We start from the raw sequence: 14870 nt of genomic DNA, 5'->3' as shown, positions 1-14870 counted from the left end.
GGCTGATTTAGACTTCAAAGGGTTAAAATAGTACATCATATGGCTACAGGCGTATATGATAATCGTAAATTTTCTATTATATTTGGTGACCATCGTGACCATCTCCCTAAAATTTCATCCTCGTAAAAAATATCGGATACATGTATACGGTATATAGAAAAGGAATAATAAAACTTGAACGTGAAAAAGACAACACATGCATCAAATTCCGAACCTTGGGTAAACCTAAAAATGTGTGTAGTATTAGGGATCAGGTACCTGCAGACGTAGACATACATTAGACTATAGTTATAACAACCATTGACGGACAGGCGTAGTTTGAAATATGTTTACACTTTCTCGGTGTAGAACACAAGGTAATAAGATTTATATATGTAATGGTATGTTTATTTACCATAATTTAACAAACACATGCTACTGATTACGACGGTGTCAAGGGCTAAGTATGATATTTGTGTGCAAACTTATAATCTGTTTCTGATGGCTATGTCCACAGGACATGAACAGCATAATGACAATTAGGAGGTAAAATAAAATAAAAATAAAATAAAGGTAAATCAAGAAATAAAAGAATAAGATGCCCTTCCCGCAAGTCCCTGGAGCCTAGGCCTTCGATTAATACCAAACTGATTCCTTTTCTTTCAAGGTTTTTGAAGATCCTACAGAAGAGGGATTTTGAAGAGTCTATAAAAACCTATTTGACTCGGCATCTCTATACTTTTAAAGCCCGGGCTTGGTCCAAGAATGTGGAACCATGCGTAATGTCAGTAGTTTATAAAAATGGTTCTCCTTCCTCCAGTACTTCAGACAACATTGGCAACATTTCACTCAATCGTTCACGAATAGTTGACGGAAACAGCGCCATGCCATGTCATAATTATGTAAACTTAGGTCAAGTGAGCTACAATAGACTCTTCAAATAAATAACAACTTTTAAACTAATTAAATTTTAAGAAAAACATTTCATATACGAAACTCAAAACATAACAAATATATGCATTTGATTAAAAGAATAAAAATTATACCATCCTTGTTATTAATTTTGCATAATCACTCGCTGATATTACACCTGTATACGAGAAACAAATCAAAGGACAATTGAATATCGTGCAAGAGCTAGAGAGATAATTAGCAATGGCGAGGGAGTAGCTTTATTCAATACCTAGCAACAGCAAGTATTGCCTAATCGTACTAAACGCAAACACACCTTATTCTCGCTGTATTGGATTCATACAAAACTTGCGTAAAATATATGAGAATACAAATGGTCTGACACTGATAATGTCAATGCTCTACACAGACGACATTTTCCCCGGGACTTTCACAGTAACAAACGTGACGATTGACGCAATTTCGGATGTCATTTTCAAACTTAGATGCGCAATAATGAGTCAAATTTCAAAACCAGTTATCGTGGTAAATTAATAAACTTGAAGAAAACAAATTTAACATCCTCATTAACTGACAATATGTTGATCACACACGTTCTGATAAAACAATTAAGGTCTTTTGTACCTCAGGATATTTTTTAGCAGAAATATCCATTGATTAATCTATTCTCTAAATCAAAATCCAGTATCTTCTGTGAAGGTAACTTTTCTGTCGGGAATATCCTTTGATATTTTGTCACTGTTTTTCTCTAACACCTTTAGTAACATTTTCGATTTCTGCTTGAGTCCGTCCGATACATTGGAATCTATCAAAACATAGTCTTCTACCCTACGTACGAACTCGTCCGTAATTCTGTATTCCGGTGGTCCGTACTTGATGTTATAAAGAGCTTGTTCAATATCGAAGTCAATAACTAGCCAATGGAGTGCGAGGACGATGCCATCGATCGAGGTATCAAACTCAGACTTAGGATGGAGTGAGCGTAATGCCTGTCTCTCTGTCTCAGACATGATCTGGGGCGACGCCAGACCGGAGTACCGCCGTCCTATGGTAGACAGAATTGACTGGTACACGGCCTTTCTCACGTCCTTGGCCTTGACACGTATTGAAGCGTCAGGGTGGACCTCGTACGCCTGAAGGTCCAGATCTAAAAGAGGTCTGGAGTGGACCAAATCTTGTTTGAGCCGCAAATCATTTTCAATCTCATCCAATTCCTTTTCTACTAGTCTCGTCTTGAATTTAACTATTTTTGGCGAGACTGATTCGGCGTCGCTGTACGGTATGAGCATCAGGGCATGGAATTCGTCCTCCGTGCAGCTTTTGAATATATCAGAATCTTCTTCATATTTTTCAGCGACCTCTTTGAGAACTTGACGAGCCTGTTTTTCGATTCTTTCTCCGCGGAGTTGTTTCACGACTTGATTGATTTCGCTGAGGATTTCTTCGTCGACAAGCAACTTGAACTTTTTCATCAGACTTCGCTTTTCGATGAATCTACAAAATTAAGAGAGAAAAAAAAGCAGGTTAACCAAACATCTGTTTTCATTATTATTTTCGCATCCATTTTCTAAAGGGAGTATTTTATTGTATTTTATATTATTTATGCATAGCAATACAATTAATTTATGAAAGAGCGTGTTTGTTTTCTCATTACGTAAACAAAATCTGTAAAATGGCATAATTTAATAGATATGATACTCACTCCATCTGGTTCCGAAAGACGTCTGGTATGATCGCCATTACGTCCCCTGCTGCATATTCTACCATCTCATCCGTAAGAGGGCGCTGTGACCAGTAATCGCCAATCCGTGACATCCACATCTCCTGAAATCGATAGAAAGATTTCTATTTATTCATTGAAAATGACAAAGCATAAAAACGTTTACAAATAATGCAAAATAGTGAGTAATGATCTACAGATACATTGTCCAATCATATCGATGATACCGTCACATTATCCAATCATATCGATGATACCGTCACATTATCCAATCATATCGATGATACCGTCACATTATCCAACCATATCGATGATACTGTCACATTCACGATATTGGTGACACATTCTCATCTCATCAACCAATCAAATGGCTGATATCTTCCTACCAACTAATCATATCGACATTACCTTAACATCAGCCCTCCAGTCATACGGATGGGCACTCTCTGAGTAGCACTGACAAATCTCTGACAGAGACATCCTGTTAGGGAGGCGCCTACCATGGTCTTCTTCTATAAGTAGGTGTCCTATCTGTGAACGGCCATAAGACAACACATTGATGTTGTAACACATTAACTTAAATGTAGCAAGTATTTGCTTCTGAATTATGCTGATAAAAATTTAACATTTAAGTGTGTACAATGGGTGTTTCTTTCAGGTAGGAAGTTTTCTTCTTCGAACCATATGGTAAATTATAAAAAATGACATTAAAGAAGTGGTCATTCTTTCCATTTCTACACTGAGCGGGGAAAAATGTTGGGAAATGACAAAACGTTGCCGAGGCGATTATAAGAAATATTGAACTTATATTAATGGATATATGCAATTCACGTTTATCTACAGGAAAAAGCCAACTCAATTGGTGAATGATACGTACCTGCGTGTCAAATACATTTCGTAGCCTGACGGCAAACTGATAGAAGAGGGCAGCGCTAAGATGACATGAAGAGTGCGTTACCTGTTAAAATAATAAAACACTATTTTTAAAAGTATAACATAACGATTTCAGTTGGGTATTGCTATAATTGGTTTATTCTGTCGATTCTGAAAACTTGCATTATTTACTAATAATTCAACTTAGTTTTAATATCGGACTAATTCAGTACCTAAAGTCCTGTACCGTGAGATGTCAAACCATCTTATCCGTTTCTGAGCTATTTTAGGATTAATTGTTGTTACCCCGGTACTCACGTATAGAAAATAATCTGCTCTTATGAAGTATTTAGACGGCTTTTTATTCGCTAATTAATTTGTTTGGATTTGTCCGCGACTGAGGTACAATATTGGTGTGTCTCATTGTGAAAGTGGGCCGTTTTCTTAAATACAATGTTTCTCATGGAAGTATGGTGTAAAAGACACCGAACAGCACACTGCAATCGGTCAAAACTATCCTGACAGCTCAGACGTACTCTCAGTATACTCTAAACTCTGTAGCGATAATGTGCGGAAAACTTCATGTGTTAAAGGTGATTTAGTATCTCACCAAGTTCACGCGGTCCAATAGGTCCTCTCACAATAACAAAAGTTCTTGAAGATGACAAAAATGAGGGTATATTACATAGGAGCTAGGAAATATCCCAAAGTAGAAGATTAGACAAAGTGGGTATCGTTTACAATTCCTGAACGGAATATGAGGAATCGACAAGACAATACAACAGTGATCGTTAGAGAGTACACACAATGTATAGAACTATGTGTGTAAATGAGAGGAATCTCGTAGCGCTGATGGAATAGATATAAATGGTAAACAGGGTTCAAAAGTAACACAAAGATATAAATATACTAAACATTGCAAAATGCGTCTAAAGAATGAAATGCATACTATTTATAGCGAATGAGAGCGACAAACGTTATTGAATAATATGAGCTTGAGTTTTTCTATTGCCATAAACCCTAAGTCGTAAACAATACAAACAATAAGATTGAAGTTCAGCTTTCATTTAAACGTCTTTAAGGATTTGACCTTTCCTTTTAATAATAATAGTCCACACGATATATAATACAATCAAAGTTCACGGTCCAGCACAAAGACTTAAATCATTTTTTGTATAAAGACTTTTAAACTATTTTGACTTTTCCTTTAATAATCCTTCTAATCGTGGTAATGCAAACAATTTTAAGTGCCCATTAAACTTTTTAATACACAGCCTAATGGTTCGACACATTGATTAACCCCTATAGTAAACACGTTACAAAAATATAGATAGTCTGGATTTAGTTTGTTTAATGTATTTTCGGCATTATTAATTAAAGAACAGCGTTTATTGTATGAAAAGTATGTGGTACACATGACTGTGTGTTTTAAGCGATTACAATAATATATTACGGCTGTGTCGTACAATAGAAGAATTATTTGATGTTTAAAGTCTGTTTCTCTAAAACATATTGCGAAAAACACAAAGAAACACATTTTCTGTAATTTTATAAATACCAAGCGCGATGCAACATAAATTTCATTTGGTTTTAGGTATTTGGCTTTCACGTTCAGTCGAAATACCAGGCACAATTCATACATGCACAAAGAGTGATTTTGTTAATGCTTATTTTAACCACTCAATCATGCAATCTCTCGTGTCATTGCAAGACTTATAACCACTCTACATAGTGTCTTATGTATGAGGGAATATTTACCTAGTAAATTAATTTATATTCATAAGTCAATTACAAATATTGACACAATTCACGCTGGCTATCCCTTATAATATATCATTCATACAGCATTTCATTATTGAACAAGCAAAATAACCTTCAGTTGAATGGCCGTTGTAAAAAACAACTGAATAATTAGTTTTCAGAAATAATGTATTAAATAAATACGCCTGTTGTGTATAGTAGGAGCGTAACTACGCTACCTTTTGTATAGATTTCCATTACAACGATTTCATTTAAAGCATTCAGCATGTATGGTAATGTACGTGACATGAACAGATATCAATCAAATATCGTATGTCTGGTGTGTTAACATATAGTATAACACAATCACATATTGTCGAAAGCATTGGTAAGTCTTAACTACCGTATAAAATAAAAATAAAAAATAAAACATTTCCTAAGCAGTCTCGGACTAAATGCTGAGTGGTATGTTGATTATACATACTTTTCGCAACAATGAACCTAGCAATGGAAATCGCATGCAAATCATTTTAGTGTTTGGTTAAACTTCATAAGGATTTGTGGTAAATATTATCTACACATATACTAGCTTATCTAAACAATGTCATATACTAACTGATATATATTATAAGTTTACTAAACTTGCCTAGCTGTTAAACTTAGAATAGCAATATTTTTAAATGCATTACCTCATCAATGGCTTTAAATGTTTAATCAAGGTATAAAAATAAACATTAATATTAGTTTTTTTTTAAAAAGAAACGGGTTCAATAATCAATGAATGTCAAAATAACGAAGCTGTTTCTTTGTTTTATGCGTAACTTTGAAAACGTTCACAAAATATTACATGCTAATAACACTGAAAGCGTTTTATTTTTAAATTATGATTAAAAGTGCGTTTGCTCATATTATGATGACAAAAAAATAATATAAAGCATGTCCCAAACTTCGCGATACACATGTTTGTAAATATATGCAAAATATATAAACATAAAAATATTTGTTAGTATAGTCATCAGATTATTTTACCCATCAGTTGCTTTTCGAAGAGATACTATCAGAAATAATAACTGTATACGTAAAAGTATACTTTTACGTATGTATACTTTTACGTATGTATAGAAGCACTGTAGGTCGTACTATTATAAAGGTGATCTTATTATAGACACCTAACTTAGGTATCTAGAACTTACATATCAATTAATAATAGCTCCAAATAGTGTAAAGAGTGATTCAAATGGGTTTAAAGAAGGCTTTATTAGGACAACAATAGCTTTACATTTGGTCAAAAATTGACATTCAGATCAGGTCAGCAAATTACATTGGATCGTGGACCGATAATAGCGTAACCCCTAATAACCACTGTACAACATTTGCATGCTACACTCATAATTCAAAAGAGTTTAAAACCAAATCTGATAAGTACAGCCCAGATGACAAAAGTCGCAGTTATAAAATATGAGAACCGGGTTATGATTTAGGTGTGTCATGATTAATAGATCAGTGTATGATTTTAGTTCCTCTACAGAGAAATGGAGGTATGTCAATTACGGATAACATGGTACACTCCATCAAGGACTTAAAAGTATATTATCTACTTCCATTAAAGACTAACATTCACTTAAAATCTTTGTAAATGTCATTTGAACTGAACTGGTAATATGGGATGCATGTATATCAGTAAACTTTACTGAAAATTATATAACGTTAGGAACACCTAAAACAAGTTTTAGCTGTGGGAAAAGTCAGCAATCACGAAGTAACACGTACTGATTTATGCCAACTGCACATACTTCGAAATGGAGACTATAAGGGTTAATAGGGAGTGATGAAATGGTCGAACATGTTTATCGTATCGGTTATTTTTAAAATCGTGTAAAAAACAGTGACCAGGCAAAATGAATGGATACGTTTCCATGATAATTGCAATATTCGGCCTTGAGGTATATAAATGACAACCAAATGAAATAACGAACTAGTTATACTAAATATTATACAGGTTTAAGTTGAAGTTTGAATTCCCATTACCTTCAATATATCCTCAGATTCAAGAAGGAAACGTAATCCTCCTTTATCAAACAGCTCCATATTAACAAGCGTGTCGAATATGTAGACTTTGCCGTGAAATGTTCCTATCTGGAACAGCGTGAGGGGTCCATCTCCACCCATATGGATCCCCTCCCCCGCGATTCCTAGCATGAGTTCCCGCTTGAGCTGGTGAACAAGCTGACGACATCTTGCTGTATCAAGCACAAGTTCCTTCTCGTGAAATATCGCCGGCTCCATAGCTCGGAATTGATCTGAAAGATACAGCGAAATACATTATCACACTTATTATACTAAATACATTCTTCTAACATTGTCTCGTTGCGAAGATAAGCTATACGTTTTAGTCGAGTTCTAGCTTTCGGCTCAGTACTAGTCCATGCCGTTCTTGTCACAGCCAAGATGTGGGGTGTAACTCTTTCAAAAAGGTCGCAATTTCAAACGGCAATCTTACTAACTTACAACATTGAGTCTGTTTGGAAAAGATTGGATTTGATTGGCGAAAACGTCGTAAAAACAGTTGAAATTCACTTGCAGGAATCAAAATGTACCAAAATCCGTTAACTAACAAAACATTAATTTTGAACCACAACTAAAATTTACAATTTATGTTGTAGATGAACTCACCAATTCTAGCTGCAGGAAACACGGGAAACCCCGCGAATGTCGTCTCTGCCATATCGAGTTGTTTTTCGTTACACAACCATCATCTAGTTTATTAGCACTACAACATAAGGTATGCAATTATAGATTGATTTCCCATACATAACCGGTATTCTTATATAGCTTTTAATTATCAGAGATCGATTATCTACTTATATGGCGCACACTGTCAGATGATGAAAAGGGGTTGGAGGAAGCAATATGAATACTGATTTCAGTGCAGATGGAAAATTTACCAACTATGGGTCTTACCAACTTGACTGTTTTGTATGTAAAGTGCATGCCGATGTAGAGTATGCAAGGTATATATGGATATTTTTCCATGGATAATTCGATACCAAGACGCTTAAAAAGTTACTGCAGTGTGAATGGGTTGTTTAAGGATAATACACTGCATAGCAGTGCATATAGAGTTTTATTTGTAATTCTACCGTACAAGATAAGAAACTAAATGTGGTATCTACTGATATAGGTCTCGTTGGCCGCATGAAATTTTCCCTGTTATCCACACCTCTGGATTCAATTGTCAACGTGAATGACCACCAATAAAGATATATAGGAAACAGTTGTCTCCCTTAATCAAAACCTGACACATCATAATTGCCATAGCTGGGATATAATGTTATCTTGGATAGATCTAGTAAGGCTTATAACTATAGTAACAAATTAAAACACGTTGAATAAAAGAACTCTTACTAGAATGTTGAACAGTGGTTCAATATTCTTGCTTTGACCTATGCATTTCTGTGTTTTAATTCAACTGTTTTGACATGCTTTTGGTTTACATCAATGACTATCCCTCTGTTTTTTTGGCACATACCATCACGTTCACAAAAGATCTAATGTCAATATAGCTCCCCATGTCAAACGAATATCAAGGACATTGATATTCCCTACGTGATATATCTAGACCTTACCTCAATACACATTAACTTGTCATAGGGATATTGTCAATATCATATATAGTCTATATATAGTCTTATGGATTTTAACCTTAGGGTCAACCTCGTATGTAGCTTACTACACACACCATTTGTCAAATATTATTGATATTTAATATCATAGTGCTAAACAATCGACTAGTCAATCAATTATATCTCGGGTGTTGAAGATCTGGTATCTGGGCTGTCTGTCCTTCTCAACTGTGATTGGTCAACTTATCATTTCAATAAAAATTTAAATAATTTTTATTGAAATGATATGTACTTGTGTAGGATATAAGAATACTGTAACATTTTCAAATTCAACATTTGAAAGACCCACTATCTTTCCGAAACAAAACAATGAGGTTACAACACCATACAAATGCAAGTTTCCCTGCGTAATCTATGTTAGCAGCGAAGATTAATTTTCGCTGTTTTGCCGTCTGTTGAAGTGGTAGTCAACTAACGTGAGGTAATTAGGACGACGGTAATGCAAGACGAACCGCAAATAAACATTTAATTATATGTTATCTTAATTAAATTGTTCAGATGGTGATGATAAGTGTAGTATTAAAGTTAAGCTAATAACTTTTGTGACTCTACGAACTAATTAATCTCGTTTTACATTCCCATTCCTTTCGTAACAGTAGTGAGCATAGAAGAAATATTATTCTTATTCATTCGTGTTTATTATATTTGTTTTATGTCATCACAGCGAATCAAGTAAAGCTTGAATCAAAGGATCAAAGTACGTGTGTTATTAAATTTCGTTTTGTTTGGATTCTGACATATTTCCTTTAACATACAAGTTTTCAATTTAATGCATCATTATTTATAATTAAAGTTATATCAACAGTCCTGTCCTTGCATGAGGACATCTAAAACATCAGGATTATCAACAGCTTTTTTACTCGACAAACAAGAAGTATTAGAGGAAATACATGTATTTACTCTTTTTGTAAGATGACTAATATTATGGAGGTATTAAAGTGTGATAAACATACTACATAATATAGTCATGCGATATTCCTGGTGTGACACAACTAAATAGTGGTTTGTACTCCTGGTCCAATATTTCACACTTTATGATACACATGATTGATTACTATAGTATATCATTCTTGCCATTTTGAAAAGTTGATAATACGAATCACTTATTATAAGATATAAGAACGGGCGTGTACTGTGACTTAATCGCACAATTCGCTTTATATTAACCACAACTGGCCAATGATAATCAATAAGAATACTGCTGGCTAGCAAAGTTGCTTCCGCATACTATGGCGATCCATTTGAATTTGTCAATTCAATTTCAAACTAATGTGACTTTTGAATTAAAGGTTTTAGTGTTAAATGATTGGAACAATCAAATTATTTCATCGAAGCTTGTTTAAACTAACTTCTTAGGATACATGTAGTAAAATATCCATTTTTTTTTTCAATTTTGTAGGGTAAATGGCTTTCTTTTACCACTGAAACCTGTCACAACCTAAAACATAAAGTTAGTTACGGTTACGTAAAAATCAACAAAACTGTAAGTTATACCAGCAGTAATACTTCGCAGTAACATATTCAGGTGTCATATCTTCTCCAATGAACATATTCAGTTAAATGGTCAATATAGGCCACAATATCTTCAGACTGGCTTCCAAATCACATCCGTTGTCATTATCATTGGATCAAAGATTGAGATGGGGATTACAATACATTAATGTTGTATGATACACTGTCGATTAAGATATACATTTTGCCTTTTTATTGCGAAAGAAAATTAGCAAGAAATTACAAAGAAAAAGACCATATTTTGCACTCTTGACTTGTTAGTTTTCGTTGAAAGATTATGACCCTTTGATGAAAGGTTAATTAATATATTGATTAACATAATACACATTGTAATGATACAAACGATATGACGCCTAATTATATGAGGTGAAGGTACTTCTACTTTGGGGTGATAATCAATGACAAATCATACAATGCACTAATTTAATATTAATGGTATAACATTTTTGTTTCACATAACCAACATTATATCGGGCAGGTTTCAGTGGTAAAAGAAAGTCATATACCCAACACAATTGAAAAAAGGTATTTAACTACCATAAGTTATTGGTAACACATTTAAAACATTTACATTTGAAATAGACGAAAAAGGCGAGATAATCAATGCGTTATATGTCTATCGCTGCACTTGAAAAGCAGAGGTGTATTAAAACCCAATAATTTATTGAAGTAGTGAGTGTGTGTGTATGTATTGCTTATCTACCAAGTTATATCATTCAGAATAGCCTAGCCGCTTAACGCAAGCTACTCCATTACAGATCACGGATAGTCACTTTGCTTTAAAGACATTTTAAAAATACATTACTGTTAAGCAAAATAAATTCATAACACTTACGTTACATGTATTTTATATATACTTATAAACTTCAAACTTGTATGGCATTGACTCGACAGCAATGTACAACTTCCTCGTTCTACACTGTGAAGTGGTACATTTTACACAAACCACCTAGTTAGGCCTCTTTATATTTTATATGTCTTTATATTCCACAGAATACCTGGCGTTTGCATACACTATCTAAAGGTATTACTCAGTAAAGATTCCATTAAACAGAACTGGCTTGCATTTTATTTCTCTGTATCTCTGTAATCCAGTCGTCATTATCAACTAGAAAAGTTACATAATTGAGTCATACATGTCAGTAATGAAAGATGTGGTGGTAGTTCTAACAACGTCAAATAACCTAGAACTGCAAATACGACTGGGTGTATCATTAGGAGCTGACGAGAAAGTAAGGTAAAAATAATACCTGTTAGATACGTGATGTTTATAAAACCTTGATAATTCGTAGCGATATATTGTTTTAAGGGGGAAATTAAGACATTAACAATGTATGGTTTGACAGTTTAGGAACGATCGCTTGCTACCCAGGGATAGTATTCATCGGGTAGGCTTCAATTCCATGATAGGGGACAATGGTATAATCTAGATGAACGGAAGGCATAGAAACCATATAAACAGACTAGTATAACGTTAATATAATGTGCTATTGGACTCATTACATTTCGTTTTTAAACCATCGATCATATAAAAAATAATGTTTCGAAACATAAATTTAAGAGGATGTTAGGTTATTAAGGCAGATTGAATGGTCTAAGGACTGGATCGATATAAAGTTAACACTTACCGTGACAGGGCCCCGGCTAGGCTAATCCACACTGATATCAGTAGATATCACACTACCATATTACCAACACGTACCCTCATAGATCGGCAGATTGTCTATTGACAACCAAAACTTCACAATATGGCGCTGAGTCACGCTTGACTAGGCCGGGAGATAAAGCAATTACAATAAGTGTATTGGGTATACATATACCCGGTGTTCTATTTACTTCAATAACCGATCGACCCGCTCAATACACGGTTTGTGTACCTATCGCTATTGTATATAGTTACGTATATACAAAACACGTGACGCGTCAAAGTGAACAGATTGGAAAGGGCTACGGTATTTTGTCTGGTGATACCCAATAAAACAAGGACACACTTTTATGTGACAAATGTGGAGTACGGTCTATGGTGAAGACATGCTATCACATGTAATTCCCCTTATGCCCCGCAAACAAATGTCATATCTCTTTTTGCCTGTCACTTTTTATGTACCCGTAAGATTTCCCGTCATCGCAGCCGTTAGGACAATGTGGGGAGGTAGAGGAGGTTCCACTACACGATGAACCTAGAGCGAGACAGAACCATCGCGGAAGATCGAAGGGCAACGTCGACGTTGTTCGGACAAATAAGAGAGTCATCTGGTACCGGGCCAAATTAAATGTCGTACAAGGTACGGAAGAATTGTCTCCGACTACTCAGCTCATGGAGGATGGGGAACATGCCAAACTGCAGAAAAAGCGGACGCATGTTTTTGGGTTTTTTTTTTTAAAGAGGAAAGCTTTAATGATCGAGCAATTCATACCGATCTAAACACAATAGGAATATTTACGTCTAAGTTCTTAGGCGCATCAAACATACAGGTACATGACATCCAGCCAGTATGTTGATGCAGCAGTCTCTCGGAAAATCGACTGACGAAGAATCAACATTTTCAGCATCTTGGCTTGATCTTCAAAATATCTATGGAAGAAATCCCAATAAACTGATAGAACACAACGACATACTTATCCACATACTAAGATTGAGAAGTAATTTTAGCGAGATTCGATTACGATTATATTTAAGAGACTTCACCACTTCGTGGCAGCGACTTATCTTCACTAGCTGTAGCATGTTCATTGAAACTCATCTTCTTAGTGAGGGAATGGACATGCTGATAAGCGGAAGGGAAGGTTAGACAAGATGCCCAGAATCCGGAACAGCCCTCATATAACCAGTGAGCTGGCATTGACCTATGTCCAGACTCGTTGAGCACTGACTGATTTGTAGAAAACGGCAATGTGGGCAAGGGTGTGCTTCAACCAGTAAGTGGAGATGTCTCCACGTACATCAACCTGGGGAACATCACGCAGACTTCCGGTATGCCTTTATTCCTAGACTGATATGGTCAATGATGCTGTATGAGATGGATGCAACAACAGTAGAGGCTCAGAAAAAAACATCACTAGGAATTTGACCTGTAGTATACTAATATCACTATCTTTCGTCGGCGAAGGCCTGTATAGCAGGACATCGAAGCTACAGCTACCAATCATAACACTAGAAATAAGACGCAAAAGGCTAGACTCATCATGACACCCACTACGTCGAGATATAATATGATATAGTCAGGGGAAGAAGATGATCGGGTTAGGATATGGAGAACGTGTTGAACACTGCAATCAGGGATGAAAAAAGGAACAAAAAGCAGGTTAAGACAAAAGATAATCGGAACGGTAGAAAGGGAACCACGCACAGACAGCGATGAAAGACAGTAGTCACTAGGAATAGGAGATATCGGACGCAAAGCTCAAGCGTAGAAAAAACGGAAGAAGAAAGTGTGGCAATGGCTGCCAAGTCGGATGGACAAGATTGGATGCAGAAGAACAGAGGTGGGAACGAAATAACTATTGACTAAATAATAGAAATCCTTGGTGCGGTCAATTAACAAGAATCGCCATCTTGATCAACAGGCACTTTGACAGCTGACAGGAACACTGAAAAGAGAGTGGAAGATTAAAGTTGCCATCGACGTCTTCGTGAAGAAGGGGCATAAGTCTTAGTGGACATATGGAGAAAAAATGATTAACAATAGACATCGACGGGACGATTTAACTAGACCACCACATATTAATTAGATACATATGTATACACGCTTATGAAATTTGACCTTTTCACGACTTTGTAGATAATTTCTTTTAAGATTTGCTATATCATGTTTTCTTGGTTAGAAGGGTACAAAATTGAATCCCCATTTTGATAATACCCATCCCAGACATTAAAGTAACATGCCCAGTAACGAAAATAGTTTTTCACTAATCAAGTTGTTTGAATATCTCAACCTAGCTATAACCTTTTAAACACTGCACACGAGTTACAACTATAAAGTTTGGATTGATCTTTGTCTTAAGTTGACGACAGCTGACACCGTCAACAATTAACGATGATGTCAAAATGTATTACCATTGTTCATGGTTCAAAACCATCCCAGTCACTAACTGAACTAGTATTTTGGATAATGCTTGTACATAAATTGATTGGCTGTTTATATTATTTCATGTCCTTGAAACTAATACTTTGGACATTGATTGTGCATATTCATTCGCTGTTGCAATCTGTACAGATCTGCAATTCAATTGTTAGACTGATATTTGACAGTGTGTTACCTCTCCTTACTAACAAGACATGATTTTGCAAACCATTATAAAAATGTAAGCCATATTCTAAAAGATATAGCCAACACAGTCCTTCTTGTTGAAATTCTGTAGATCGAAAATCCTGGCTTGGATACCTCTGAGTATGCAGGGCGATTGAAAAAGCGAGTAAAATTAAGATATATGTTTACACAATTTATTTC

The 14870-nt window shown here is 35.3% G+C and overlaps 1 protein-coding gene across 1 annotated transcript; it reads right to left on the bottom strand.

Annotated features, from left to right (window-relative positions):
- Positions 1 to 942: 942 nt before the first annotated feature.
- Positions 943 to 12202, bottom strand: LOC138317762 (uncharacterized). The gene is made up of 7 exons (XM_069259645.1): positions 12048 to 12202; positions 7898 to 7994; positions 7253 to 7524; positions 3489 to 3569; positions 3020 to 3142; positions 2594 to 2715; positions 943 to 2385 (listed from the first exon to the last, which is right to left on the bottom strand). The coding sequence occupies exons 2-7, from the start codon at positions 7947 to 7949 to the stop codon at positions 1566 to 1568; spliced, it is 1470 nt and encodes a 489-aa protein (XP_069115746.1). The 5' UTR covers positions 7950 to 7994; positions 12048 to 12202; the 3' UTR covers positions 943 to 1565.
- Between the last annotated feature and the right edge of the window lie 2668 nt (positions 12203 to 14870).

Source organism: Argopecten irradians, chromosome 3 (genome assembly GCF_041381155.1).
Source record: "Argopecten irradians isolate NY chromosome 3, Ai_NY, whole genome shotgun sequence".
NCBI classification, from domain to species: domain Eukaryota; kingdom Metazoa; phylum Mollusca; class Bivalvia; order Pectinida; family Pectinidae; genus Argopecten; species Argopecten irradians.
Note: the sequence above shows the minus strand (reverse complement) of the source record. Positions and strands in the feature narration are given on the sequence as shown.

Bases quoted from the DNA above. Each gene is read 5' to 3' on its own strand.
- LOC138317762 (XM_069259645.1), bottom strand. From the start codon at position 7,949: ATGGCAGAGACGACATTCGCGGGGTTTCCCGTGTTTCCTGCAGCTAGA. The intron at 3,143-3,488 runs GTACGTATCATT...GGCCGTTCACAG, and splicing joins GAAATGTATTTGACACGCAG to ATAGGACACCTACTTATAGA. The intron at 2,716-3,019 runs GTAATGTCGATA...TATCGATTTCAG, and splicing joins ACTGGAGGGCTGATGTTAAG to GAGATGTGGATGTCACGGAT.